Here is a 24514-nt window from a genome sequence, read left to right as displayed (position 1 = left end):
TATAATATAATATATTTTATATATATTTTTATAATATATATTATAATATATATAATATATGTTATATATGTTATATGTATATTAATATATGGTATAATATATGTTATATTTTATAATATATGTTTTTATAATATATATTATATATAATATATTATATATATATTATATATTATAATATATACAATAATTTATCATATGTAATGTTGCATAACAATTATGAACACCTGTCTACTTCTTTTTAGGTGTGCACTGGTGTATACAATCCCCACCTGCCCTTAACTAACACCAATGGCATGATGATGGTGTCCCATGATGATGGAGATCTGGCTCTGAAACCACATCTAATAGAACCATGTCATATCGTGGAGGACGTGGATGCAGCCGTGGATCTGGTGCTGCTAGAGCAAAACTCTTAAACCCTGATCTGCAAGTTTGAGCTGCGACCCTGTTGACGCGCAGAGCTCTCACACTGTATTTAAGGACTTGATGTGTTTGGAGTGGACAATTTCGGTTTTTATTGTAATTTAGCAAGCTTTCAGCAGCAGAGGTATGATATTTGACAACATCCTGTCCTCGTCCCAAGTTAAGAAATTCAGTTGTAAAGTTTGAATGATTTTTGGATATGACACCTTCAACCAACGTGGTAAAATCACAAGGAATCCCTGCTACTGACAGAATTGCCTTAGTAGATATTACCTTAACTTTAACCAAGTAAAATTCACCAGTAAAACCAGTGTGAAGACTGTTCTAACATTGTATAAAGTTTACATTTAACTTTCATTCCCTATCCATTAATTTTTTTAATCTAAATTCTTTGAGTTCCATAAGTAAGATATGTGATTAGTTTTGTTTTTCCATAAAATATGATCCGGAGAGGATCCAAAATTCAAACAAAGATAGTCATAGTTTAAAGTAAAATATATAATTATTTCACTATATATTGAATTATTTGCTAGTCCTGTGTTTCACAGCATCATGAAATTGAGTTGAGAGAGCGCATCGCGTCCTGATACCAAAACCACCATCCACCTTTGGAGGTTTTGAAGCAGCGGAAGGAATATGCAGAGATAGAATTTGTATTTAAGGAAAGAAAATTTGGCTCCAAACCCCGTTTCCTGCAAGGATGAGGGGTCTTTTATCCGGAGGGAACCGTGTTATACGACTCGGTGGAGGAGGCGACCAGCAACATGGAAAAAGGGGATTCCAGGTAACGGTCATCAAACGCACGGAGATTTTATTGGAGCAGATCCGAAGATTATCATGGCGCACAGCGAGAAAGACCAATGACCAGATTAACAAGGATCATAACCGGGACTATAGTTAGAAACACCAAGTATTCAGACGCCAAAAAAAAAAAAAAAAAAAAAATAGAAAATTAGAATGTTAATGTGACTCGTGGTGAGTTTTTGATTATTTTTCTTTCTTCAAGACTTTCCCGGAGAGACAGACAAGGCAAAGACCCGTACATGATTAGGGTTTTCTTCGTTCTAAAAATAGGAACAATGATTGGCGATAGAAACATTAAAAACGGTCGGACACTGGACACTGAGGCAACTGAAGGCCCTTTACCACCATTTTTTCATTTTATTTTAAGGAACACGAGAAACTAAAACGAAAGGATTTTACATGTGTCCTTCTCTTATAATTCTGGACAACGAAGAGAAGTCACTATTCATTTTTTTTCAGGCAAATTACAATTTGAAAAAATTATTTCATATAAGTGATAAGGAGGGACGATTGATATTAGTTAGAGCAGTGTTTCTCAAACTGTGGTACGCGAGCCCTCTCTAGTGGTGGCTTTCCTCACTTGTGATCACATTCCCCTCTCTGTCCTTAATCAACCTCACGGGCGCACATCCTTCCCAGCTTAATTTCTCTGTCTCGCTAATCTATACAACTCCTTTTCTGTGCAAAACACGGTCAGGGGCCGGATTTCTTATCATCCATGTGACCTGTAGGTTTCCATCTTCTAGGTGCCAACCGTATCCAGCAGGTGATAGAGCACCTTTATTTTGTTTGACACAGGACCTCATGACTGCAGCCTGATAATTTGCCCTTTTGCAGTGCTGCTGGAGGGCATCGCTTGTAGGGGGAATAGACAATTCTGGCAAGTCTGATGATGCCATACAGACAGTCTTGTACCAAGCCTCACTGACATTTTCAGCAGCTGGCTGATCATACAGGTGACAATTGTTGAGTGGTCCAAATTAAAGTTAGCACCCATATTTTTAAAAGCCTTAAGGTGCTCTTCTTTCTCACATGCTACAGAAAATGTCTTTTTTTTTTTTTGCATTTACCATAAAAGGCACTTGTGGAGTTACACCCAGAGAGTGTATGTATGACAATCAAGGCTGAACACACACTGGTTCCGAGAGCTGATGACACCTTGGTAATGTCAATGATGCGTGTCCTGTTGCCCGTTCCTGTGAAAAATGATAAGCTGCATGGTAAATTTGTCTGCAGACTTACAGCGATGACTGCCACATCAGTGTCAGTGTCACATTCTCCATGATCACACTGCAGGGCTTCAACAGCATGAACAGATTGTACACCCTCCATTACAGTCACACAGTGACATTGATCCCTATGTGTTATGTACAAGCTGAGGTTTTTGCCCACTCCTGTAAGTCTTGAAAGTATTGAAATCTACGCATGTTTAGTACATCAGGCCGCAGGTGTTAAATGCCTCAGTCCTCCATACAACACATACCATGAAATAATACTTAAATAATTAATGTTTTTTTTTTACAGAAAACCATACAACATAGGACTATGAAATAATAAAATTGTTTTTTCTTTACAGAAAATGAATTCATATCTAAATTAATGATACATTTGTGTATTTAATACCATTATTTCATTATATCCATACCTTGTAACAAGGGATCACGAAATTATTATACATTATAAAATTATTACATTATAATATTATTATTTTTTACAATCTTTTAGTCGTCCACTTTTAGTTAGGGTACAGGCTCCTAATGATTTAAACTGAATGTAAAGATCATGTAATCAAAGACACTAAAAAAATAAAAAGAAACAATGCGTATAAGGCAAGTTTTTATATATCGTTTTTATTGTGGTTATAGACAGAAATTGTGAGAGCCAGGCTGTGAATGTGTCATGATAACATTTTAATTCATTTATTTATCCTCGCTGACCTGCTAAACATGGCGACAAAAACAGGACGCATGAAAACAGGAAGCGGGTACTCCGCCAGGCCTGCGCAGTAGCTCAGCCCGGGTCCCTGTAAAGATGTCTGAGCAGGCGGGGAGGGAGCGGAGCGGAGGACTCGAATTAAACGGGCAGAACTCAGGACTCTCCGCAAACACACCGGTAAAGGTAAGGGCAAATGGCCCCGAATGATCACTAAAAATGCATCCAGGTGTGGTGGAAGGTCCGGGCCATCGGATATCCTGGGTAAGGTGCATGCACGGGGGTTAAGTCCAAAGAACAAGACCGAATTGTTTTGCAAGATGGTCTTCACCGTGGTAGGGGCGTGTCCGCCATCTTGTGTAAGAAGTGGCGCCTAAACAACAACCGTCGACCTAAGCGGGTCACGCGAAATGGCCGTTAGGAACGGAACTATCGGCGGCCCGTTACCATATCTGCGTATTTGAGTAATAATAGCGTAGTTAAATTGAACGGGACATGGTACCGAGAGGCTGTGTGTGGAGCCTGGGCTCAGTCGGAGCAGCAGCAGCCTTTTGTTGAACCCCTCCTCCCCCTCATATCTTCCCCGCTTCCCTCCGTGTTTGTCTCAGAGGATGTAAGTGCGCATGCGTGTAACCATGGCGCTCTACAGTGTTGGGTAAAAAAAGGCGCATTTAAAAACACGACGGATCTGCTGATAATCGATTACCAGAAAGTCATTCAAAAGCTGACTTGTGTCTTATTGTGCCAATATCGGTACGCCATGATGAAACGTCTCAGCCGGACGCCGTCATTTTTCTATTAACACAAACCTTTTAATGTTTACACAAAAACTGCAGTCGTCTGTCATACTAAATAAATATTTATCATGACAATAATAGTACAATAATAAACACGTTTGCTAAGTCTTATTTGAACAACATACAATGAAGCTACACAATCAAATGGTCTGTAATTGACAAAGGCTTCACCCAGAACTTGTGACCAATGGGGTTTGGGTTCAAATAATCTCTCACCTAAAAGCTTGTCCTGAAGATATTTTCTATAATGTACTTTATATAATATTTCATTTAGGGTTGTCAAATACCTTTACTACTTGAGATGGATAAATGAATGGATGGAAGCAGCAGCTGTAGGTGGATGATCCTAAATTCCCTGAAGCAAACTTCCGTGGGATTAATAAAGTTCTTCTTTGCTGCAGTAGTATGTGAACTACTTGTCAATGTGACAGAGCACACAACGAAATGTGACCTCTGCTTTTAACCCATCACCAATGTGCCTAGGGTGTGCAGTGTGTGGGGACAGTGCCACGGTAGCTGGTGGACTCGAACCTGATGCCTTTCAGACCCAAGTCCGCTTCCTTAACCACTAAGCGCACACACAGCTGTGGCTTAGTGCTTAAGGAATCGGACTTGGGTCTGAAAGGCATCGAGTCCACCAGCTGCCAAGTTACCACTGAGGCAGCTTAAAGCTGTTCACTTTGGTGATTAAAAGCGGAGGGCACATTTCGTTGTGTGCAGTGGTGTCGCAATGATAAGTAGTTCACTTTCTGTACTTCCTTTCCAATTGGAGGTCAGAGTAAGAACTAAGAGATGTCATTTTTTTTATAATTTAATAAATATTTGACTGAATTGCAGTAATTTGTTTCTGAGATCCACATTTGCATTAGATTGAACAGTGTTTTCAAAGCCAAGACCATTTTATCATGTGAACACAGAATAAAATACTAGTAAACAGTACAATACACGAGGCTCACATTTCCACAAATAAAGAGAATATATACAATAGCCCACATGTTATTTACATAATATATATATTTACATAATATAAGTGTATAATTGTGTGGGTAACAAAAAAAAAACCCAGCTCATCTGATCTTTAGTCTACATAATATATATATTTACATAATATAAATGTACGAAGCAATTGTGTGGGTAACAAAAAAAACCCCCAGCTCATCTGATCTTTAGTCCCATGAGTATTGATGGAATAGCAGGGTAATTACACATCCAAGTTTAACTTGTTGATGGACCTGTTGGTTTTAGTTTTATCATCTCATTTTCATGATTTGTTGATTTGTGTCTGTGGTCTGTTCCTGCAGGTGGCTATCTTTCTCATGAACAGTTAAAATGTCAAGTGACAGCCAGGGATCGGTGAAGGGGGAGGCACCAGTGATTTTGTCTCCCTCCAGCTCCACCTCCTCCCAAGGATCACCTCTATCTCCTTCCACCAAACCACCTGAGCTCCCAGGTACAACCTTTATCTCTCTCTTTGACCTGGACCTGGACCACCCACCCCTCTCTCTCTTTTTGTCCATCTTTCTCTCTCTCTCTCTCTCTTCCCCCATCTCACTCTTTCTCTGTCTCTTCCTTCTCCGTCCTTCTCTCTGTCTCTCCCTCTCTCACCCCCCACCCCCCTGGCTCTCTGTCACCGTCTCACTGCATGCTGGGAGTTTGGAGTATGATTGTGTGAGGCACATGGGAGTGGAGTTGTTTGAGAATCGTTTGCTTTTATCCATAACTTTTATCTTTCATCAGCAAATAAGTATTTTATAACATTGGTTTGTATTATATTTCAGTCGATCTAATTGGTTGGGTTTATTGTCAGTCATGGTGTCCCTCTCTTCTGAGGTTTTGTCTGCGCTGCCAATCAGACATGGTGTAGAGTCGTGGCTGACTCCAAATATACAGTGGAGCAGGTTCTCCTGGCAGTGGGAGAACAAAACGGACATGGAAATATAACATACGTTTCTTGGATGAACAAAGCAGTAGTTGTATTTGTTTGTGATAAACACTTGATAAACTTGCTAGTGGATAGAGGCCTGGTATTAAATTGAGAGTTTTTTGCAGCGTGTCCTTTGTTTCTGCCGTACATCCGCATCACTGTGTTTGGTGTCCTGCCCTTCATCCCAAACAATCCCATTCAAAAAGAACTGAGTTGTTTCAGAAGATTTGCCAGTGGACTGAGAACAATGCGCCTTGGATCTAAAGATGCCAGACTGCAACACGTTCAGTCTCTGCAAAGACAGGCTTTTATGTATTTGAGCAACCAGGCACAGTTCATGGACATTTCATTTATTTTCTTTCCACACTCCGGGAGCATGAAATACTTTAAATGTGGTGATGTCGACCACAAAAACTCACTGTGTCAGCACAGCGAGCAGCTCTGTCACCTGGAAGTGACGTTGCAAGGCAGTCAACTGAGCCAACGTGGCCTGCGATACACTTCACTGCCTCGCCGTGAGAGACAGAACACAGTAGGACTGGTGACAGGCGGCCTCATACAGGCACTGAAAGAAAAGCGCAAACATAACATGTATGTGACAATGACACACAGACACATAAATAACGAATCTAAAACATCAACAACATCACCAATCTGTCACACTAGAACATCAACAACATCACCAATCTGTCACGCTAGGAAAGGAAGGAAAGTGAGGAAAGTGAACTACTTGTCATTGTGACGAAATGTGAACTCTGCTTTTAACCCATCACCAAAGTGAACAGTGGGCAGCTTTAAGCTGCCCAGCTGCCCAGGACAGTGCCTTGCTCAGAACTCAGTGGTAACTTGCCGACTCGGTAACTCGAACCTGAAGTCTTCCCGACCCAAGTCCGCTTCCTTAACCACTAAGCCACCTCTGCCCTATTATACGTTAAAAGAAAAAGTTTTTTGGATGAAATCTTTGGCCCCCCATCAGTTGACTTTATCTTCAATACAGATAATTTTATTAACTCAGTTATAAAACTGAGAAAAACATTTTCTGGGAACATTGGAGACTAACAATCGATGAATATTTTGATATAGGAAAAACCCAAGGTAAACTTTTTTGGCCAACAATACTTTTATGACACTAGACACAGAGATTTTTAATTGATGCAGATTTTGGAAAAAGAGATTTTTTTTTTCTGGAAGAAAATCATAGCAGTGGTGGCCACACTTATGACCATGTGATATTTCATTTTTTCTTTTTTAATAAATTTACAAACATTTCGACATTTCTGGGTTTTTTCTGTCAAGATGGGGTGCTGAGTGTACATTACTGAGAAATAAAATGAACTTTTTTGATTTTAGCAAATGGCTGCATTGAAACAAAGAGTGACAAATTTAAAGGGATCTGAATACTTTCCGTACCCACTGTAGATCTTCTAAAAAACTGGAGACCTGTCTCTTTATAATATATAGACTACAAAATCATCGTTAAGTGTCTTTCTAATAATCTCAAAAAAATCCATGGACTCAATCATACACTTCCAATCAGACTTTGACAATGGACAATTTGTTTTTAATTAGAGATCTTACAGACATACTGTAGTGACACAAGAACTGGAAGTGGAGCTGTTTTTCTTACATCAGGAAAAAGCTTACACCTTTTTATTTAATAAATGTTAAAAAAAAGTGCTCTGACCATGGCACAGTTCCCACACACTGCTTAAAGCTCCCCCTGCTGACTTAGGTGATGGGTTAAAAGCAGAGGTCAGCCACAACTTTGCTGGTTTATAGCTGTAGCCAGTTCCTCAAGATGGACAAGGGACTCAAGGGACGCTATGGTTGTATCGTCCAGTTGTGGTAGGCCAGTGAGAATCTCCCACATGGATTCTGGAAAAGTGTGTGCAGTGGTGTGCTGTGTCACGATGACAAATATTTTACTTTCACTTTCATATTTGCTCACAGTTACTCAACCAAAAATAGCACACCCCTCACCCTGGCAAACTTTTTTTTTTTTTAAATTAAGCAGAAAAAATAAAAGTTCCACAGACTAAGTCACTTTTCATCATATGACCCCCAGCTTGGAAGTCTTGGTTTTACATTTCTTGTAGGTTTTGCTTGTTTTTTATTTTTCTTTTGTTGAAAAACTCTTTCTTATTTTAGTTTTTCTAAGCGTGTAATTGTCTACTCTCAATTAATAAAGAAGAACTCAAAGGTCTCTCTCTCCTTCTCTATCTCTCTCTCTTTCTCTTTCTCAGATGAACTTGTACAGGCTGGCTGGTCTAAGTGCTGGTCTCGGAGGGAAAACCGACCTTATTACTTCAATAGATTCACCAATCAGAGTCTGTGGGAGGTCCCAGTTCTGGGTCAGCATGATGTCATTGTGAGTCAGTGTAACCTGACAATATTACCTATGTGGACACAGTGAACTGTTGCCCTCATCTGTCAGTCTGTCCCCAGTCTGATCCTTTAGGGTTGAATGCAGCTCCAGCAGAGGCTGGAGACACCAACCAAGGTAATGGTCAGAGGAAGAGGAGGATCTCTGAGGAGCAGGGCGTGGGGCCTAACAGCCTTAAACGTTCTAAGGTAATGGAGGACAAAACTCGACCTGACTGTAGAAATTAGCATTAGCCTTAGCACGAGTGTTGAAAACAGTCAGGACTCGACCTGACTGTAGAAATTAGCATTGAAAACAGTCAGCCTTTAACAGCTTTAACATGTTCTGGATGCAGGTGGAACCCACCACACCCATCTCCCCCAGCACACCTGGCCTAAAGCCCTGGAGCGCTGCTCCCGAGGACAAACCGGCACAGACGACCACACCCACTACACCAAGCCCCGCCCCCGCGCCTTATCGACCAGCCGTGTGAGTAGTGGGACCGGGTGTCTTTCTGTGTGCCGCCTGTGTGGTCCTACTAACTGATATTCCTGTGTTTAGGATTTACTGGGACCTGGATGTTCAGACCAATGCTGTGATCAGAGAACAGGCCCCTGCCAGTCACCTGCCCCCTCACCCTGAAATTGAACTGCAGAGGGCACAACTGGTCACTAAACTAAGACAACACTATCATGAGCTGTGTCATCAGAGAGAAGGTGGGGTCTGATGTTCGCGCAGAAACGCTAGTGTTGTAGTGTTTGCATTTCTTATGAGAAAAAAAATAGTCATCGCGCTAGTGTTGTAGTGTTTGCATTTCTTGTGAGAAAAAATAGTCCTCAGTCTTTGCTGCTGTTGAACTAGGCACTCCTGGTCCTTTGTTCCCCCCCTCCCCCATGGTCAGTTTATGTTCTGATGTTAAAAAAAACTTGACTGACTCAGGTTCCTGGAGGAGGTTCTTCCTCCTCATCTGTAAGAAGATGGGAAGTGAGAGGTCAGAAGACTGAGTCAGTCCAGTTCCTTCTGCTCAACCTCTTGATGAGATGACCTGGTGGACTGACTTCACACACAGAAGTCACTCCTCACAGTGACCACTGTGCGTGTGGGACTCGGTCCACCGGGTCATTGCGACGAGTGACCTCTGACTTTGTTATGTTTCTGTGGATGTTCTTAAAACGGGGTGGACAAAGAAAGACAACTGACGTGTGTGTGTGTGTCTATCTGTGTCTCCGTTTAGGTATTGATCCTCCACGGGAGTCATTCAATCGGTGGCTACTAGAGAGGAAGATTATCGATAAAGGTCATGACCCTTTGCTACCCAGCGACTGTGACCCTGTCATCTCTCCATCCATGTTCAGAGAGCTGATGAATGACATCCCCGTCAGGTCAGCGCCTCCTTGTTTGTCTGTCCTTGTGGCTGTCACTCTGTCACCCGTATGTCTCTCCTCAGACTGTCTCTGACCTGTCTGTCTCTCCTCAGGCTGTCTCGTATTAAATATAAGGAGGAGGCCCGGAAGCTTCTCTTTAAATACGCTGAAGCTGCCAAGAAGATGATCGACTCTAGGTAGACCAGTCCTGTCCAGTAGTGCTGTGTCATTATCCAATGTGTGTGCGCTCTGACCTGGCTCTGTGACCTGTACAGAAATGCCAGCCCAGAGAGCAGGAAGGTGGTGAAGTGGAATGCTGAGGACACCATGAGTTGGCTTCGTCGAGATCACTCTGCCAGCAAGGAGGACTACATGGTACCAGCACTGGACAAGTCCATTCACAGGCTCCCGACAGCCGAAACACACCTGACATTTCTGTGTGTTTGTGCGCCCGCGTGTGCATGTGTAGGACCGGCTGGAACACCTGAGGCAGCAGTGTGGGCCTCATGTGGCTGCTGTCGCCAAAGACTCTGTGGAGGGAATCTGCTCCAAGATCTTCCAGCTGTCATCCGAGTACAGTCGTCGACTGAGGCAAACACATCTTAGTCTGCTGCAGGACCCGTCCCCTGCAGGTACAAACAGCTCCACCTAACAGTGGTTAACTCACATGTACTCACAGTCTAATATGTGAATGTGTGTGTCCAGCAGAGACGTGTGTGTCTCCTTCGCAGCAGTCGCGCCTCGTCTACTGTTACCCGGTTCGTCTGTCCATTCCCACGCCACTGCTGCCTCGAGTGGAGCTCCACTTTGAGAATGACGTTGCGTGTCTCCGCTTTAAAGGAGAGATGGTGAAAGTGAACCGGGGTCACTTCAGTAAACTGGTCAGTGTTTCCTGTTTAAGCTACGTTTTTCTTAGCAAACTCTTGATTTAATTTGGCTGTTTTGAGCTAAATTTAAGATAACCTTTAGTGGTCATTTTGAATGAGTGCTGATTCATGAAGACAGTTGTTATTTCTTATTCCATCTGGACGGCTTTCCACCTGGATATTTATTCTTGCTTTCTTCTACTTCTATAAAAGTCACACATTTTCCTCACGACGGCAGCCAACAGGCAGCAAAAACGACACATACATGGTCAGAAAAACAAACAGTCACGACGACGTGTCACCAGAACGTAGGGCTGGGTATCAATCATTTTGCAGTTTTCAACAACAATTCCCTTTTTTTTTTCAATACAATATAATTTTATAATACCAATGCTAACAAAAAGAAAATGACATTACATATTACAGAACAATTCCTGAGGGAGTTTGTTAGCTCAGGTAATTTTTCATCACAGAAAAAATAAACAACAGATAATTTCCATAATGGGTAAATGAACAGTCTGTGAGCATAACCAAAAAACATTGCTGATAACCACATATGTATTTTTTCCCTGCACGACGCAAACATGTGTAACGATACAGCCAATCGCCAGCAGCATGATCAGATCTTGATCCCATGATTAACATTGGATGATTTTTTTGATACTTTTTACTACCGACGCATTTGGTTCAGTAGCATAAAAGAACCGAAGTTTGGTACAGGACTTACCTGATGCCAGCGTGTTGTTCTGATGGACTTCATTCTGCAGTGTCTTCCTGTAGGACTCCTAACAACTGGAGGATCTCTGAAAAATATTGTCACTTCACTGTACACGCAGAGAGCAGTGTTTTGAACTGGTCCAGCAGATTGTCTGTTGATCTGTCTTACCTTCCCCCTCTATACAGGAGCTCCTGTACAGGTACAGCTGCATAGATGACCCTCGTTTTGAGAAGTTCCTGTCAAGAGTCTGGTGCCTCCTAAAGAGATACCAGGTCAGCTGACTGTGCCCACAAGTCAACGTTTTTTTTTGGCCTTTTCTCAGGCGTTACAACTAATTGTGTGTATGTTTGTGTGCAGGAGATGTTTGGCAGTGGTAATGAGGGGACAGGCCTGCAGGGGGCACTACCTGTAACTGTGTTTGAGGCATTGAACCGACAGTTTGGTGTTTCCTTTGAATGTTTTGCTTCGCCGCTCAATTGCTACTTCAAACAATTCTGCTCCGCCTTTCCGGACGTCGATGGCTTCTTTGGCTCCAGAGGGTAAAACACTTGGACTGCATCCACATGACCAGCCATGCTCACATAATACAGCTGTTGTCAGAGTAACTATCTATGTGCTATATAGGCCCTTCCTGACCTTCACTCCAGTCAGTGGATCATTTGAAGCCAACCCCCCTTTCTGTGAGGAGTTTATGGATGCCATGGTGACACACTTTGAGGTCCGTGATGTTACTGACTGTGGGGTATGTATCTGGCTCTGGTCCAAACTCACAATAATTCAGTCCTGTCTGTCATCAGGAGCTGCTAGGTCAGTCGTCAGAGCCCCTGTCCTTCATCGTCTTTGTTCCCGAGTGGCGTGACCCTGTGACCCCAGCCCTGACCCGCATGGAAGCAAGTGTCTTCCTTCGTCACCAGCTGAGTATCACAGCCTATGAACACGAGTATCGCTCTGGTAGCCAGCATGTCTGCAAGAGGTACTAGTACTGCAACTAAAGTCTCTTATCTTTACACACACACACACACGGTGGACTCCCAAGATACAAGCTACCCAGAATACGAGTATTTAATGTTATGAGTCTGCAACTATTGCAAGTCTGCAGTCTAGTTACGAGTGCTCAACCCAGGACTGGCAGCCATTCAGTCGCTGGTAGCTTTGTTTACCTAGAGGACATCGAACACGGCATTGTGTTCCTCATGCTGATTGGCTCATGCATCGTAGCATCTCTCAGCATCTCCCCTTGTCTGTCTGCCTCTCACTCGTTCACTTTGCTCTGCACCGTATGTCGCTGTAAAGTTTGTGCTCTCGTAAGACGCTGACACAGATGACAGTTAGCAGCCTTTTTTTTTTTATTTTTCTTTACGATATTGTGTGCTCCTTAGCTGTGCCTGGCCAGTATGCACTCCTCTGTTTACTCTACTCTCTCTTTGGTCCTGGCTTCTACTAAAAATAAGGAGAGGCTTGATTACTCAAATTGGGCTCACCTGCATTATACAACTCTACTGTGCATATAATTGTGTGGGAAAGGGTAAAACAGTCTAGGGATGGTTGATAACAATGTGGGGGAGGTTCGTAAAGGGTCAATGTATATATAAGTAATATAAAAAGTATCTCGCCTCTACCTTGCATATCTCGCCCCTACTTTGCGGTGGGTCTTGGAACACAACTACCGTGACAGGAGAGGGATCACTGTTTGTTTATTTATATTTTTATATATATATGTGTGTGTGTGTGTATATGTATATATATGTATGTATATATATATGTATATACTGTATATATGTATATATATGTATATGTATATATATGTATATATGTATACAGCCTCGACACTGTCGCACTGTCCCGCTCACTGTCCCTCGCTTAGTTATTTTTTAGCTGTCGCCATTTCTCTCTTTCTCTCTCTCTCTTTATATATATATATATGTGTGTGTGTGTATGTATATATCCACTTTGGTATTTGATTATACTATGTTGCTATGGTTACAGGGAGGAAATGTACTACCGTGCTGTCCATGGAACCGCCGTCCTCTTCCTTCAAAATGATGCAGGTTTTGCAAAGTGGGGTCCGACCCCCGAACGTCTATCGGAACTGACGGCAGCGTTCCGCCCTGCTACCTTGCGCACTTCTTTCCTGTCCTCTCCTGGCCCCGCCCCCATTATACCTGGGGATAGAGACTCTACTTCCAAACCCTCTGAAAGGACACAGAGTACTGTGAGGTCACCTGAGGGTCACGACAGCAACAACAACAGTAACAACAGCAACAACAGTAGTCCTCAAGACAAGATGGCTGCTGTGTAGGGAGGCGGAAGTTAGTGTGAAGAGCAGGCCCCTCCCTCTGTGCGCTTCGGTCAGGCTGGATTTGTCCTGATCATCGTCTCATCTGTTCACCAGCACATGCACCCCCCCACCCCCTTCAAACAGAAGAGTGACATAAAGACCTGTTGTCACTTCTTGTGCTTCACTTATTCACGTGCACTCAGCTCACCATGATTGGTGGAGGCTCTGACATCAAAACACCAGGAGCTCCTGCTCATGACAGCGTCTCCAATAGTACAGATAAATAAAGTTTCTGTGATGTAACCGGTCATTGATGCTCTTGCTATTGATTGACAAGGCAGCTATCATTTCTATTGGATGAAATCCCGCCATCCTGTTTTTAAGTGAAGGTGTCGGACTCTGATGCGTTTACTCCTGACGTCTGTGTGTCAGCGGCTTCTGTGATTGGCTGTTGGTGTAGATAATGTACAGTGATCGTTTCCTCATCTGTCTTTCCTTATTTTTATTCGATTAATTTAACATTGTTTTTGTTTGTTTTTTTTTTTAAGAAAAGCTTTGTTTGAACTAAACCAAAGTGTCAAAGGTCAGTATGTAATGTTAGAAAAGAATCTGATGTTTTTATCTCTGCATGAATCAGCTGATCCTGAGGTTAAGGCCAGACGACAAACTACAGACTGACAGACCACAGATGGTACATAGACCTACAGACAGACTGAACAGTTTAATCAAAAAGTAAACTGTTTGAATTCCTGCTACAATTATCTGGCGATGACAACCAAGACACTGTTCTCTCCAGTTTCCTTGTCAACTGGTACCCGTACAAACGCGTCAGCTGCAGAATTGTAAATAGTGTGTCCTTTTCCTGCAGGTGAAGTAGTGGAATTGCAGTTCAGTAAAACTATATCCAAACAGTGACCTGCCTCCTCTTTCTCTCGTGACTGTGTTCCGACCTGGATGTTCTTACATTTCTTCTCTCCATTGTGTGTGTGTGTGTCATCTTTTCTTCGACACTGACTGAAGGGTCTGTTGGTGGACAACTGTTCAGAAGAAGAACTGTTCAATTCGAGCTGCTCCATATTTCGGTTCCCTCACACTTGTCCCACCCTTCATTTTCTTGACTGGTCCATGTAGTTCTTGAACTTGCTGCATTCCAGTCCTGACAGTTTCAGACTACAAATATTTGGGTGTACGCGGGACACTGAATGTTCCACATTGACGTTTTCTTACCTTCTAAACAGTTGGTATTATTCGAACCTTCTTTATCGAATGCGCATGCTCTCCACAGGTGTGCGTACGTTTTCTACGGGTACACAGTTTTTGACTCTAGATTGACTGTAGGAGCATCGTGAGCGTGAACTGTTGTTGTGTTACTATGATGCCCTGCGAACTGTTGGAGCCCAACGCCCCCCTTCCACCGTGCAAGAGAATATGCGGTAAACCATACTGCCTTTATTTTGATACGCGGATGTGACGTAATTGCATAGGAAACAAAGTAACGTCAGTATCCTGTATTTATCAATGTTGGAGAAAATCGATCGATGATCATCTGATAGTTATTAATCAACGATACTGTTGCTCACTATATAAAGAGGCGGATCAGCGGTAAAACCTGTGAAGCCTTCATTACAACAGCGTTAGCCTTTCTTGTTTACTCTTAGCTTAGCTTAGAGTAAAGCATAGCTAGCTCGGCTTGGCCCCTGGTCCTAGTGGACAGAACCAAAAGCAAGAACTGTTGTTATGGGAGCCCAGCGAAGCGATGAGAGCCGGGACTGGCCGCAGGAAGACAGGGAGGAGCAGCCAAAGCAACCCGTGGTGAGGAGCGGAGGGACTTTAGATTTCTGTTGTGAGTGGGAGCAGAGGTACTAACCGTGACATCTTATTTTCAGAATCCGTGGAACGTAATGATCAAACACCGACAGATTCACAGACGAGGCAGACGCTCTCACATGACTGTCAGGTACCGGTTCGAGAGGCGGTCTGCAAGACCGGTGCCGCCAGAAAAAATGACAAAAAAACTAAAACTAAAAGTTGGTCAAAAATAATCTCAGACTATATGCTATATCTGAAATCCTCTCTCTCTTTTCTCTCTGTACATACAGCTTTACAGACCCTCAGGTTTCCATGGACCTACTGAGGGCAGTTCTTCAGCCCAGCTTTAACAATGATATCATGGCTGTATTCAAGAAGTACCAGATGGTCAGAGGTCATTTCTTAATAGACAACAGGAAACACACTTTAAATTTGATGAATCGGTGACCGTCTTTCTCTTTTGTAGTTCTTTGAGAAAGCCGCTCAGAACGTGAAGGAAAACATTGGGGAGGATGTTCAGACTGATCAACTGGTTAAAGATGCCTGCAGGAACGTCCTGGAACACGTAAGGCCACTTCCTGTTGTCTGACCTCCGACCCTTATGATCACATAATTTTCTGAAATCTGAAAGTCTGACTTCATGTCTTCTCTGCGGACATCACCAGGCCAAACAGCTATTTCCTGAGGGGGAGGTAAAGAGGGTGGGGCCAGAGATTGCAGTCAAGGTGAGAACAGTGCACTGACCAATCAGGTGATCATTCCCATTCACTGTTCTGATTTTGGGACAATGATTCTGGTTCCAACAGAGGTACAAACCCATTGACGAAGAATATGGTCCGAGAGGAAGCCCGTTTTTTAAGAAGGTACAATAACCTTTGACCTGTGACGGCGGCTACCATGAATATTCATTAACCTACTCACTGTATGTTCTCAGAGGAAGACTCGTCCAGCTGTGTCCTTGATCTCCTCTGAACGACCTCTGACCTTTTCCCAGTGAGTACCTCACCATCAATGACAATGTTGATGATGTCACAGCTGACATGTTTGCGTGTGTGTACTGTATTTTTTTAGAGCAAAGCCCAAGCCAGAGCCAATCAAGAGGGAGGGGCCAAAGGTGAGTCACTGGTCTACAACCCCCCGAGGGTTCTTAGTCCAAAAAAAAAAAAAAAATTACAAAACGTTTTAAGAATTACTGTATATTTGTAACCGTGTAGCCTCTGCGTTATGTTTAATGAAAGCCATCGTGCTGCTGTCACCAAGGCTTTTATTATAGCCTCTGCGTTATGTTTAATGAAAGCCATCGTGCTGCTGCCACCAACGCTTTTATTATTCTGACGGAATTTACATAAAACAAAATTAATTTTCCTTCTGGACACCACCCGAGCCCCTACAAAGTACAAATAAAATAAACATATTGTACAGAATTAAATAAAATGTTGAAAACAAGGAGCAACAGAAAAACACTAGCCTCTCCCACAAAGTCCGAAGAAAGAGGGAGAGGTTGGGTGTGACTGACTTTTTATTAAAAAATATAAAACAATTTTGTGGAATTATAACTACATAACTATTAACCTCTGTTATATATTCTCTGTGACACGTTTATAGAGTAGTTAATTAGTTCTTTGTGTCTTTCGTTCCAGTGGGATCCATCCAGACTGACTGACAGCAGTACATTTGTTCTTGGGTCCAGAGCAAACAAGTGAGTGGACGTCTGACTCTGTACACGATGCAGTGCAGCGTCAGTGACGCGTTGTAGTTCAGGTGTAACAAACCGCCCCAGAGCAGAATGCCTTTGATGTTTGTGTCTTTTACACGTGACGTTATGGCGTTCATGTTCTAGATTTTAGAAAGCGCCACAGGACAGGAGGGGGCACTGAGGGGCAGAGCGTTACCTCCACTCTGCCTTCCCTTCTGTAGGAGCTTTGTCTTTGTAAGGTATAATGAGCAAGTGTAGAGAAGCAAAATGTCATCAGTCCACGAATCAAATAAACCCAGGTAGTCCAGGATGAGTGGAGCACGTTTGATGTTCTTCAGGTTGATCTTCTGGTTCTTCACATCTGACCACAGGTCACGTGTTCACTGTCACTGTGTCATTATCACCGCAGGGCACTGGGAATGGGCGGCACCAGAGGACGGATCTACATCAAACATGCTGATCTCTTTAAGGTAACTCTTAACTCTTAAGGGCTCTTCCTCTCCTCCATCTCCAACATCACTACTCTCTTTGTCCTTCCTGGGTCACTCCAGTGAAGAGCTCAGCATCTTAATCTCCTCCAGCTCATAGACAGTGTCTGTAAACCTCAAACCTTCTTCCCATGTCAAACCATAATTCTTTACATTTCGTCTTCTCCAGGAGCTCACTATTAGCTCAATAATCATCAGTTCTACTGACTGTGACCATCATTTCAGTTCTACCATTCAACTCTTTGTCTTAACTGTCGGAGCTGCACATTAATAATAGACTCCTCCATCAATGATTTTTTAGATTCAAACTATTTTGTCACAGAAGCGTGTACTGTTATGACTGTGTGTGTGTGTATGCCTGTGTCAGTATGCTGCAGATGTGAAGGACAAACAGTGGCTGGCAGAGAAACACCACATGAGGGCAACAGGAGGGAAAATGGTAAGTAACTTCCTGTCACATGACCATCAAATCCCTTTCTGAGCTCAGGTTTAATGTCTTTTGTGGTTTTCTCTCAGGCGTACCTGCTGATCGAAGAGGACATTCAGGACCTGTCCCACACTGATGAATACAAGTAAGTCCATTTTGGTATGTTTCCATGGTAACAGTGTGTACACATGCCCATTAGGGATGGTGACTGACGGTGTGTGTGTGTTGTAATCACTGTCACAGGGACTGTCCTGACGTCAGGATGGACGAGATGAAACCCTTTACAGTTCCTGGTTGGATGGTGGAGAAGATGAAGAGAGCCATGGAGGGGCAGAGAGATGCTGACCTGTGACTCGGCATTTTTACCTCCACCACGTGACCCGTGTACACTCATCTCATTGGTTGCCTTAGATTATAGTTGGATTTCTTTTATTATAGCATAAAATAAAACAGTACTTTTGACTGGTGCAGGTTTCTTCGGCTGGTGACAAATCTAAACCTGTGTAAACACACAGAGCCAACTTAGACATCCGACTTTATTTATAAAAACACACAAGAACATAAAAAGGAGCTCATCATGTGGGCGCTGTCACTCGATCCCTTCCTGCTTGTCTTTGATGGCGACTCTAAAACGTTCTTCCAGCAACGACAGCTCACTGATAAGATCTGTGATGGCATTGGTGAACGCCTCCTGAGAGCAGAGAGAGAAAAAAAAGATCAATGACAATTGACAATCAGTAACAGTGGACCAGCCAAGATACTGGTAATTGCAGTTTTATTTTTTTGCAAACACTGACGAAAAAAAAGATCAATGACAATTGACAATTAGTAACAGCCAAGATGCTGGTAATTGCAGTTTTTTTTTTTTTGCAAACACTGACACCTGTCACTGTGACTGACAGCACAGGCCAAAGCTGGAGGTAAACACCAACTTACTCTTCCAACTAGACAGGATAATTATAGAGTTCACACTAAGTTATAATGGTCACCACGTCAACTTCACCTGACCTTTTATTGGGTCACATGATGCTCTCTGCCTACTGAACCCTTTTACCTGTGGACTGTAGTCTGATGTAGTCTGGACTCTGATGACGATCTTGTGTTCCAGTGGATGAGGAACTTTATAACCAGCAAATAAAACTTGGGGATCCTTCAACAGCTGACTGAAACAAACACAACCCAGGTCAGGGATTCAGCGCGTGCTTGTTGTTAGCCCATTTCAAAACATACAATATTAGTCTTTTAGCTGTGGGTTAGGCACGATGTGAGCTCTGTATGTTAGCTGTATGTGTATGTTCTCTGAGTGTGCATATTGGCTGTGTGTATGTTAGCTCGGTGTTTGTGATTAGCTGTTGGGTACGACGTGAGCTGTGTGCGTTAGGATTAAAATGCTTTATGTGTCATTGTTGAACATCTCACAACCGCACAAAACGAAACGAGTCCTCTGTCTATCACCATTGTGAGCAGGGGGCAACTCAACTCTGTTAACTGTGTGTTAGCTCTGAGAGTGCTAGCCGTGTGTGTGTTCCTCTTACGCTCGGATGATGTTTCCCACCGTATGGTCTTCTTTGTTGATAGTAAACAGACAGGCGTTGGGTACCTTGGTGTCTTTGCTGATGCTGATCTTCTTTTCTCCTTCAAACAAGAGAAACGACTCGAAGGCTGGAGGAGCATTCATCTTTACCTGCGAGACGGAACCGGAAACAAAGCTGCAAAACAAGAGTCGCACTTCCGGCTTCTTTCTTCTTCTGCGGTTACTCTTGCAGTCAAGGGTCTAATCCACTAGCTGCCAAGTAGTGATGGGAAGACCGACTTTTTTACTGATTCGGATCTTTGACTTTCGAACTGTAAAATGAACGAGTCGTGAACGAATCTTGAACGAATAATTTAGCGCTTTAGTCCTATTGTGGGCGTTGTAAAGAAGGCTGCGGTTCTCCGACACTAAATAAAACGCAAACATGGTTAGCTTCCGCTGACAAAGTCTACAAAGTACAGAAAATACCATAAGCAATTAAAACCATGTGAAAACCAAAGAAAGAAAAACACACCACAATGTGACGATGAATGAGAGTTCACAGAGAGTGATTCGTTCACAGCGAAAGATTAGTTCACAGCGAATGATTAGTTCACAGTGAAAGATTAGTATACTGAGAGTGATTCGTTCATAGCGAAAGATTAGTTCACAGAGAGTGATTCGTTCATAGTGAAAGATTAGTTCACAGTGAAAGATTCGTTTGCAATGAAAGATTAGGTCACAGTGAAAGATTAGTTTGCAGAGAGTAATTCATTCGTAGTGAAAGATTAGTTCAGTCAAAGATTAGTTTGCAGAGAGTAATTTGTTCGTAGTGAAAGATTAGTTCGCAGAGAGTGATTTGTGAGTGATTCGTGAGTTCAATATGAACAAATCTTTCATATGACTGAGGAATCACGAGTTACGAATCTTTCATATGATTCACGAGTCATATGAAAGATTAGTTCATATTGTATTGGTCTGTAAACACTATAAAACACATCGTATGTTGTATTGTACATTTGAATAAAACATCAGAAAAAGAGTAGAATTAGACACATACACAAGTTACAACAAAAACAAATATTTATGTAAACATTTGAACTAAGAGCTTTCACACAGTGACTGTATAAGATGGATATTGTGGGGTAAATTAAAATAAATTAAAATAACATAAAATAAGATGGTAGCATTTTTTAGTTTTTCCTGAGTCCACCATGATGGATTTTTCTGCTCACACTCGTCACCATAGACTGAGGGAAGACTTCCCTTCTGCTGCTGTGATTGGTCAGCATGAGCAGGTTTGTTTTTAAAAGGTGGTCTGTGGTTGGCTGCAGTTGTAGGAAAGATTTCTTTTAAACTGGGGGGCGGGAGTTCATTCAGTCAGTTACAAGCGGAGAAAAGATCGTTGTACGGTGAGTCCTAGCCGCGATGTTTTCGAACTTATGCATAGTGTCGAAATACAGCTTACAAACAAGATCCGGTTGATGAACTCATGTTATCATTTACAAAGCTTTTTACCAAAATCTGACTGTTAACTCCGGTCAGGCTAACAGCTGAGCTAACGTCGTGATAGCCCGCTGAGGTAGATACGTTAGCAAAAAGCTAAAGCAGAAACACACCGAGGAAATTAGGAGACTTTTCTCTTAACCTCTTCGTTTGTTTTAGTTTGGACTGAGGGAGTGTGCTTATCAGAACTCAAGCCTTGGTCCTAATGAGGAAGACGGTCATTTCTGAGACAGTGGCTTAGGTTAGAAAATAGTAAAAAATTCACACGGCAGCAGCCGACTGAACAAACAAACAACGAAATGAAAAGGCATTGGAATTTAAACATATTCAGTTGTTGTCATGAAGGTGTTCTGAACACACTGTTCCCCAGTGATGACTCCTGACGAAAACGACTGCACAGACATGTGTCATGATGTTTAGTTCCTCTTTCAGCTCTGATGGCGTCTCAGAACCAGGATCCTGCAGCAGCCGCTTCTTCATCTGCAGCTGCTCTGAAGGCCAACGAGAGCGGCAACAGCGCCACCCGAGGCTCTGTGTCCAAACGGTGAGAACCAGACCTCTGTCAGTTTAATGTGCACGGCCTGAAAATTGTGTGATCAGATATTGTTAACATCGTGTGTGTGTGCGTGTGTGTGTGTGTGTGTGTGTGTGTGTGTGTGTGTGTGTGTGTAGTTTGCAGCAGGAGCTCATGACACTGATGGTGAGTTTTCTTCATCTTATGTTCTTTTCACTCTGACAGGTACTTCCTGCTCATTGTGTCATGCTGTCGTTCATTGAAGTCACTCTACAAACAAATGCACTGATGATTGTCCTTCTGTGATTTTTTTTTTAAAATTTACCTTACCTGACCTGTTTGTCTGTCAGATGTCAGGTGACAAAGGAATCTCAGCGTTTCCAGAATCAGACAATCTTTTTAAGTGGATTGGAACAATTGATGGACCACAGGCAACGGTAGGTCCACAGAGTCCTCACTCTGGCTATGTCTAAACTATGTCTGCATATTTCTTGTTAATGAACGATTTTCCTGTGTCAGGTTTATGAGGGTCTCAGGTACCGACTCTCCCTGGAATTCCCAGCTGGATATCCATACCAGGCCCCCCGTGTGAAGTTCGTGACTCCATGTTTTCATCCCAATGTGGACGACCAGGGTTTTATCTGCCTGGACATTTTAAAGGATAAGTGGTCCGCGCTGTACGATGTGCGCTCCATCCTGTTGTCTGTGCAAAGCCTGCTGGGAGGTAAGGAATTCTTCTTCTGTATCACCTGGGGGGGAAAAAACACTGATACAAATGAAGACTTCTGTCCAATGGTTTCATTAAAATTCTTTAAGAACATGACCCAGTAATTGGGCGAGGATAGTATGATAAAGGATCAGTTGTGTCGACAAAGGGTTGCTGGTTGAAATTCCCTGCTCTGGAGGGTTAGGTGACGGGTGTTGAATCCAGAATAACAGACTGTAGTGATGGTCAGTTTGAAGCAGAAGCTCCGGTAGCTCGTAGTGGCAGAATCGATGCTTTTGAGATCGGCAAGTTCCACTGTTTAAATTAAAAAATGAATCGATCTTCGGATCGTCAATCCCAGTTCTGAGCTCCGTTTCGTTCTTCCTAAATACATTTGCATCGAGTCACATTTCAAGGCCCATCCAACTACCTTCAAGGCTTTAAGAGCGCCAAACCACAGCGGGATATGTGTTGTGTTTTGGCGGTGATATTGAGAAGGTAAATTTGATGGCCAACCAAAACTATGAATCTTGAAATGATGATGAAACTGTTGTGGACCATCCATCCATCTTCATTCGCTTATCCGTTACCGGGTCACGGGGGTAGCAGTCACCACCCAAATCACACTGCACCGTACCAACTTCCCTAAACCTTCCTGCTGGTGGTGAGTCCACTGGAAGGTGCCAACCGCGCTAACCGGGATTCGATCTTGCCCAGGAGGTGAACCCTGAGGTTCCACACCAACATGACAGAGGTCATTGCCTCTGGGCCTAGCGTGTTGTGGACCATTGTATTGAAAGTGAAATTTGAGAATGTCCATCATGCAAAGGTTTTTTTTTTTTTTTGAGAGAGAATGTGTGACATGATAAGTTGATGTAGCAGCGGGATCTCTGCCTGGACTGCTCAAGCTCTATGTTTGATCCCGGGGGGGGGGGCGGGACTATTCCGCAATATTTTCCAATGAAGTTTTGAAGTTGTAGATTTTGGCCACCAGATATTGTTGAGTTGAGTTAAAATGTGTTGAAACGATTTGAACAATGAAGCACTTTTGATACAAGCCAAGTGCTTCAGAAAGTATTTGCGGTGGCTGTCACTAGCAGATTATTACACAAAATAGACACACGCACACAGGCAGATCAAAGCCTTATGTGCATCTGTGACTTTTCTTCTTATAAATGCTTTGTTTTCTCCTCAGAGCCAAACAACGAGAGTCCACTGAACACGACCGCTGCAGAACTATGGGCTGACCAGGGAGGTGAGAGAGGGAGAGGGTGTGTGTGTCTATCTGTTTGTGTCTATGTTAAAATCTTCTCTCTTTTTTTTCTTTCCTTTTAGCATATAAAGCACATCTCCAGTCGACCTTCCAGAAGTGAAGATCTTCCCCCCTCTTCTTTGTCTTTCATCTTTTTTTTTGTCTTATCTAAGTTGTCTGTGTTTTGTAAAATATTTTTATGTCCAATAAAGATCTTAAACAACAGACTGTTTTCTAAAAAAAAAAGTGTCTTAACATGGTAGAAAAAAAAAAATAGAATGTCCTGTAGACCAGTGTCTCCCAACTAGTGATGTTCGATACGACCTTAAATAAAAAAAATGTGTATTTCAAATCATAGCTTCTTTAAGAATCCAAGGCAGAGTTTTTTATTTATTTTAAACTCTGGAGTGTACTGAGGTAGCTGCCTCATTTACTATACAGTCAACACGACAATAGAAAAACCTGAGAACACAATCATATAAAATAAAGCTCAGGGGGGAGGGGAGGGGATGCGCTACAGTTGGATACTTTAAAGAAAGTAAAAAGTAACCTAATTCCCATTAGGTTACTTTTAATGCAAGTAATTTAGCCCATTCAAAATGAAAAAGATAGAAATCTTGCTGTTCATCAGACGTGTAGTCCAATTGTGGTCTGGGTGAAGGTCTTGCTCTGGAGGAAATGAGTACTATGGATAGTTTTAAATTATCCAGTAAAAAACATTTTTACCTTATTTAACAAAATTGACCTTATTTGTCACGTCTGTTGATGGCAAACTCGTTTGCAACTTTAGCTTTGCTGCATGTTTTTCAAAGAAGACTTTTCTTACTCAAAAAGAATACATCTCACCCAGTTTGTCACCATTTGTTGTTGGAGGAAATGAGTACTATGGATAGTTTTAAATTATCCAGTATTATCCAGTAAAAACATTTTTACCTTATTTAACAAAATTTGTCACGTCTGTTGATGGCAAACTCGTTTGCCACTTTGGCTTTGCTGCATGTTTTTCAAAGAAGACTTTTCTTACTCGAAAAAGAATACATCTCACCCAGTTTTGTCACCATTTGTTGTTCCATCTCAAAAGAACCGCAAATGTGTATAACTTTGACTTGGTGAGCGGACGTGTCGCTGCCCGTTC

At 42.5% G+C, this 24514-nt stretch overlaps 5 protein-coding genes and 1 long non-coding RNA gene across 7 annotated transcripts in view; 4 read left to right on the top strand and 2 right to left on the bottom strand.

Moving 5' to 3' along the window:
• Positions 1-1362, top strand: part of LOC107989206 (haloacid dehalogenase-like hydrolase domain-containing 5) — a gene marked incomplete at its 5' end in the record, with an annotated part of 5469 nt that extends 4107 nt beyond the window's left edge. The window contains one exon of the mRNA XM_025060079.1: positions 243-1362. Within this exon, the coding sequence (XP_024915847.1) occupies positions 243-416 (174 nt within the window). The remainder of the gene's footprint in view (positions 1-242) is intronic.
• A 1696-nt stretch (positions 1363-3058) lies between these two features.
• Positions 3059-14383, top strand: pcif1 (phosphorylated CTD interacting factor 1). Of its 2 annotated transcripts, none has more exons than XM_008321242.3 (16): positions 3059-3345; positions 5258-5406; positions 8124-8248; positions 8326-8451; positions 8598-8731; positions 8804-8958; positions 9477-9624; positions 9720-9803; positions 9882-9981; positions 10076-10238; positions 10315-10487; positions 11376-11462; positions 11548-11729; positions 11815-11908; positions 11988-12163; positions 13177-14383. In XM_008321242.3, the coding sequence occupies exons 2-16, from the start codon at positions 5286-5288 to the stop codon at positions 13487-13489; spliced, it is 2181 nt and encodes a 726-aa protein (XP_008319464.1). In that variant the 5' UTR covers positions 3059-3345; positions 5258-5285; the 3' UTR covers positions 13490-14383. The 2 variants fall into 2 exon arrangements, with proteins under 2 accessions (XP_008319464.1, XP_008319463.1); XM_008321241.3 differs by having other exon boundaries at positions 10312-10487.
• LOC112487733 (uncharacterized) lies at positions 5713-6540 on the bottom strand. Its single transcript, XR_003051087.1, has 2 exons — positions 6300-6540; positions 5713-6172 (listed from the first exon to the last, which is right to left on the bottom strand). It is a non-coding gene; the product is annotated as an uncharacterized LOC112487733 (long non-coding RNA).
• Positions 14384-14905: 522 nt separating the features above from the next.
• Positions 14906-18355, top strand: LOC103386826 (deoxynucleotidyltransferase terminal-interacting protein 1). The gene is made up of 13 exons (XM_008321240.3): positions 14906-15280; positions 15355-15425; positions 15568-15664; positions 15744-15842; positions 15943-16002; positions 16084-16140; positions 16212-16270; positions 16349-16391; positions 16918-16976; positions 17383-17443; positions 17829-17900; positions 17978-18033; positions 18132-18355. Exons 1-13 carry the CDS (start codon positions 15206-15208, stop codon positions 18238-18240), a joined length of 918 nt encoding a protein of 305 aa, XP_008319462.1. The 5' UTR covers positions 14906-15205; the 3' UTR covers positions 18241-18355.
• Positions 18356-18406: 51 nt separating this feature from the next.
• polr2j (RNA polymerase II subunit J) lies at positions 18407-19652 on the bottom strand. The gene is made up of 3 exons (XM_008321239.3): positions 19424-19652; positions 18943-19051; positions 18407-18579 (listed from the first exon to the last, which is right to left on the bottom strand). The coding sequence occupies exons 1-3, from the start codon at positions 19564-19566 to the stop codon at positions 18478-18480; spliced, it is 354 nt and encodes a 117-aa protein (XP_008319461.1). The 5' UTR covers positions 19567-19652; the 3' UTR covers positions 18407-18477.
• Positions 19653-20712: 1060 nt separating this feature from the next.
• Positions 20713-23604, top strand: LOC103386824 (ubiquitin-conjugating enzyme E2C). Its single transcript, XM_008321238.3, has 7 exons — positions 20713-20813; positions 21340-21451; positions 21580-21607; positions 21772-21858; positions 21941-22145; positions 23323-23382; positions 23463-23604. The coding sequence occupies exons 2-7, from the start codon at positions 21345-21347 to the stop codon at positions 23498-23500; spliced, it is 525 nt and encodes a 174-aa protein (XP_008319460.1). The 5' UTR covers positions 20713-20813; positions 21340-21344; the 3' UTR covers positions 23501-23604.
• The last annotated feature ends 910 nt before the right edge of the window (positions 23605-24514 follow it).

This window comes from Cynoglossus semilaevis, chromosome 11 (assembly GCF_000523025.1).
Source record: "Cynoglossus semilaevis isolate Cse_v1.0 chromosome 11, Cse_v1.0, whole genome shotgun sequence".
NCBI lineage: Eukaryota > Metazoa > Chordata > Actinopteri > Pleuronectiformes > Cynoglossidae > Cynoglossus > Cynoglossus semilaevis.
This window is presented reverse-complemented; position numbering and strand designations above follow the sequence as displayed.

Coding starts and splice junctions, on each gene's coding strand:
- polr2j (XM_008321239.3), bottom strand. CDS start 19,566: ATGAATGCTCCTCCAGCCTTCGAGTCGTTTCTCTTGTTTGAAGGAGAA. Junction 19,052..19,423: donor GTGGGAAACATCATCCGAGC/GTAAGAGGAACA, acceptor TGTTTGTTTCAG/TCAGCTGTTGAAGGATCCCC. Junction 18,580..18,942: donor CATCAGACTACAGTCCACAG/GTAAAAGGGTTC, acceptor CTCTGCTCTCAG/GAGGCGTTCACCAATGCCAT.
- LOC103386824 (XM_008321238.3), top strand. CDS start 21,345: ATGGCGTCTCAGAACCAGGATCCTGCAGCAGCCGCTTCTTCATCTGCA. Junction 21,452..21,579: donor CGAGGCTCTGTGTCCAAACG/GTGAGAACCAGA, acceptor GTGTGTGTGTAG/TTTGCAGCAGGAGCTCATGA. Junction 22,146..23,322: donor TGTGCAAAGCCTGCTGGGAG/GTAAGGAATTCT, acceptor TTTTCTCCTCAG/AGCCAAACAACGAGAGTCCA.
- pcif1 (XM_008321241.3), top strand. CDS start 5,286: ATGTCAAGTGACAGCCAGGGATCGGTGAAGGGGGAGGCACCAGTGATT. Junction 5,407..8,123: donor CAAACCACCTGAGCTCCCAG/GTACAACCTTTA, acceptor TCTCTTTCTCAG/ATGAACTTGTACAGGCTGGC. Junction 11,463..11,547: donor GCCTCCTAAAGAGATACCAG/GTCAGCTGACTG, acceptor GTTTGTGTGCAG/GAGATGTTTGGCAGTGGTAA.
- LOC103386826 (XM_008321240.3), top strand. CDS start 15,206: ATGGGAGCCCAGCGAAGCGATGAGAGCCGGGACTGGCCGCAGGAAGAC. Junction 15,281..15,354: donor AGCAGCCAAAGCAACCCGTG/GTGAGGAGCGGA, acceptor TCTTATTTTCAG/AATCCGTGGAACGTAATGAT. Junction 15,665..15,743: donor TATTCAAGAAGTACCAGATG/GTCAGAGGTCAT, acceptor TCTCTTTTGTAG/TTCTTTGAGAAAGCCGCTCA.